Consider the following 3,981-nt stretch of genomic DNA (forward strand, 5'->3'; position numbering starts at 1 on the left):
TTGCCTTTTTCTAGTAACTCGTTTTGTGGTGCTGATGCTCTCGTGTGGGGAGTGGAGATGTATGTGTGTGTCACGGGCTCCGCTACACAGTTTTCCTACAGTCACCTCTCGTTTCAGGCCAGGTAGCAATAGGGGTGCGCCCTCGCTTACACGTACAGGCGGTTACTATTATTCTGGGGAATGATCTTGCAAATGGAAAGATTTTCCCAATCTCCAAGGTAATTGAAAACCCCATCGATGATTTGGTTTTCGTTTCTGAATCTGCTGCTGACAGTCTGCCCTCTGTTTTCCCTGCCTGTGTCGTCACATGTGTGTATAAGCGCAGATACAGTGATGTTGATTTGTCTGACTCTTTCCTGTGTTCTGAAGATGATCCTGTGAAAGCTGAGCCACCTGTGGAAAAAGAAGAAAAATGTGTGTCTGATAGCTTGCTACCTGCTACACCTGACCTGTCTATTGAGGTAAGTAAAGCAGATTTTGTCCATGTGCAACAGAATGATCCAACTCTGGCCAAATGTTTACTTGCTGTAAATTCCAACGAGCAAACCCCCATGTTTACAGCATTGGCAACAACGTGTTAATGCGTAAATGGCACCCTCCCTCATCAAGTGATCTTGGGTGGAATGTATTTCAACAGGTAGTTGTATCACAAAGGTTCCGACCCCAAGTAATCAGTCTTGCACATGACAGTTTCTCTGGACATTTAGGAATTAGAAAAACCATCGTATTCTGCATCACTTTTTGTGGCCAGGGTTTAAAAACGGATGTAACTAGGTACTGCCGCTCCTTTCACCTTTATCAGGTCAGTGTAAAACCAACCAAGTTATTCCTCCCGCTCCATTGCATCTGATCCCGGCTTTACGGGAACCATTTCAGCATATACTCATTGATTGTGTAGGACCGCTTCCCAAAAACAAAGTCAGGACGTCAGTATATTTTAACTTTGATGTGTGCCGCCACACACTTCCCCGAGGCTATTCCGTTCCTCACTGTTAAAGTCAAAGCTGTTGTCAGAGTGCAAGTGAACTTTTTCTCCGCTTTCGGTTTGCCAAAATCTGTTCAAACGGACCGAGGGTCAAACTTCATATCCAAGATTTTCACTCAGCTCTTGAAATCGCTTGGCATAAAGCATTAAAAATCCAGTGTGTATCATCCCGAATCACAGGGCATGCTCAAGCGTTTCCATTAAAACATTAAAAGCTATGATGAGAAAGTTCTGCCTCGAGTCAGGAAGAGAGTGGGATGAGGGTCTGCCTCTTCTCCTTCTATTGGTGAGAGAGCGTGCGCAGGAGTCCACAGGTTTCAGTCCCGCAGATCTGGTGTTTGAACACAAAGTGCGTGTCCCCGCGGCTGCTCAAAGAGATCTTCTCTCCAGACAAAGTTCTGTGACACAGATTCTGTTATAGGCACCCCAGACTGTAAGGCAAGGCAAGTTTATTTGTATAGCACAATTCAACAACAAGGTGATTCAAAGTGCTTTACAGAGACTGTAGAAGAAAGCGTCATGTGGCTTCATCTCGTCAACCTGATGAAGCCTTATTTTTTTCGCGAGGCAGGTGTAAACCCCTCTTCGTCCCCTGCTGCACCATCAGCCTTGCCTGTAGTTGTGTCAGCGGCCCCATCTGAGTATAATCCAGAAAGTGATGGCTTAGTTTTCATTTGTGCTAAGGGTTGCTCCCGACTCAGAAACTCTGAAATATTAGTGAATTTAAAATACCACCTAAAACATTTGGATGACGCTGCCCAGAATGATTTGTGCTCTCTGATCAAAAATCACCCATCCCTGATTGCTGACACTCCATCTCGCACCACTGTCATGAACATGACGTAGATGTAGGTGACCATCCTCCAAACAAACAACACACTTATCATGTGAACCCTACTATTAAATCTTTTTCTTTTTATTCTTTTACTGGACAGAGAGAACACGACTCAGTTGTCAAAGTATTTATAATTATTTTATTCAATCATTACTTTCTGGAAAGGGATGTGCACCAGGCTAAACCCTCTGCAGATCTAAAACATTACAAGCATATCACCTATGTTATAATCCGCTTGCTCCTCCCCTACTAAACCATCCCTTGATCTATTTCAATACTATATGTCTACCCTATAGCTGCAAAACTGTCTGCATCCTCGCTCCTCATGTTATTTTAGTAACCCTACTTGATCTGTTTGTTTGCGTTGCTTAGTTCCGCTTTTCTGTACTTCCTGTTCTTCACAGTTTCCTGTTTTTGCACAGTATTTCAGTCTGGCTAAGCAATTGGTTTGTGAGTCAAAGCTGGCCTGTTATTAAAATACATAAACAAAATAATCAAATAAGCACTAAGAAAACATATATGTTCCTCAACATCTACCAAATGCGCAGTTTTTAGCAAGAAGTTTCCTACTTGCTAAAAATGGTCTAGCTGTCCCGAGTTCTAGTACATGGAGTGCCTTCTCATGCTGAAGAAAGACAAAACCCCATGTTTTTGTACAGATTTTCAAAAAGTAAACGGTGTGACCAAACCGGACTCCTATCCTCTCCCCCGAATGGAAGATTGTGTTGATAGGGTTTGCTCTGCAAAGTTTGTCACTTGATTTATTAAAGGGTTATTGGCAAGTTCCCCTCACTCCACATGCATCAGTTCCACCTTCGTCACTCCCAATCACTTTCTCCAATATATATCGTCATGCCATTTGCCATTCGAAATGCCCCTGCCACATTCCAACACCTTCACTAGATAAGCCACAGTGGCTTATCTAGTGAAGCAGGTGGGTCCGGTGCGCCCCCTCCTGGCCAAAATTCAGGCTGTCCTACATTTCCGTGTGCCTCGCACTAGATGTGAGATTCGCCGGGACCTTGGAATGGCCGGCTACTATCGTGGTTTCTGCAAAAAGTTTGCTGATGTAGTTGCACCTGTCACCAGTCTCACTGGTGTGTCAAAACCATTAGTGTGGTCATCCACATGCCAGAAACCTTTTCAGTCTGCCAAAGCTCAGAACACCAGTCTTTGCCACTCTTGATATTATGCGTCCTTTCAAACTAGAGGTGGATGCCCGCGCCAGCTGTGCAGGTGAGGTGCTGTTGCAGAAGGATGAGCAGGGTGTTGATCATCCAATCGGTTACTTTTAAAGGAAATTCAACATTCACCAGCAAAATTACAGTGCCATAGATAAAGATGCTCTTTCCCTGTTGCTTGCACTACCACATTTTGGCGCTAAAACATATATAGGTTGCAGTTCATCGTCTGTCGTTGTCTACACCGATCACAAGCCCTTTGTGTTTTTGACTAGAATACACAATTCCAACTAGAGGCTCATGAGATGGTAACTCCTAGTAAAGGATTTTAATTTGGAGATCCATCACAAAAAAGGAACTGACAATGTGACAGCAGATGTACTGTCGAGTGGTTTTCTCCACTCCTGAGTGCCAAACATCTGTAGGGGAGATGTTTGGTCTTGGGAAGGGCGGTGTTACGGCCCTTGCTACCTGTATATTTTGTGGTGTTCTATGTCTTTAAGAATCTACAGGTTCTTCTTGATTGGAGAGCTGGCGGCGGCTGATTGATCCCCTGATCATGTGGCTGTTTTTAAAAGTTGCCTGACCAGCAGTTGTCGGCGGCAGCGCCTGACGGCAGCAGACCTGACCCTGGCTTCCAAACCTTGTGTTACCCGTGTGTGGCTCCTGAGATTTACTGAGTTTTTGTATATAGTGTGTAAATTAGTTCACTTGTAAATGGACAGTGTAGACACAAATAAACCACCGTTCACTTCAAAGACTGGCTTCTAGGTATGGTTTGGGGGACCCGGGTGGGGTCACTTCCTTTCTTACCCTTATGTTATGGTCCTGTACCCCTAGACTGGGGCACAGCACACCTACAATGTCTCCAAAAAGTTGATTCTTTCCAGATTGGACAAGCTTAAAAACACACCAACATCCACCTACAATGTGTTTGTTGACATCTTGGATCCCACTAATGGAGGCAGTTTCAGTTTAGT

The 3,981-nt window shown here is 44.3% G+C and overlaps 1 protein-coding gene across 1 annotated transcript in view; it reads left to right on the forward strand.

The window, feature by feature from the left end:
- The window catches only part of LOC102297995 (zinc finger protein 99), a gene marked incomplete at both ends in the record, with an annotated part of 370,247 nt that overhangs the window by 1,818 nt on the left and 364,448 nt on the right, over nt 1-3,981 (forward strand). Inside the window, 1 exon segment of the mRNA XM_042213780.1 lies at nt 370-461. Coding sequence (XP_042069714.1) covers nt 370-461 — 92 coding nt within the window.

Source organism: Haplochromis burtoni, unplaced genomic scaffold (genome assembly GCF_018398535.1).
Source record: "Haplochromis burtoni strain Fernald_Lab_line unplaced genomic scaffold, NCSU_Asbu1 Contig_480, whole genome shotgun sequence".
Taxonomy (NCBI): Eukaryota; Metazoa; Chordata; class Actinopteri; order Cichliformes; family Cichlidae; genus Haplochromis; species Haplochromis burtoni.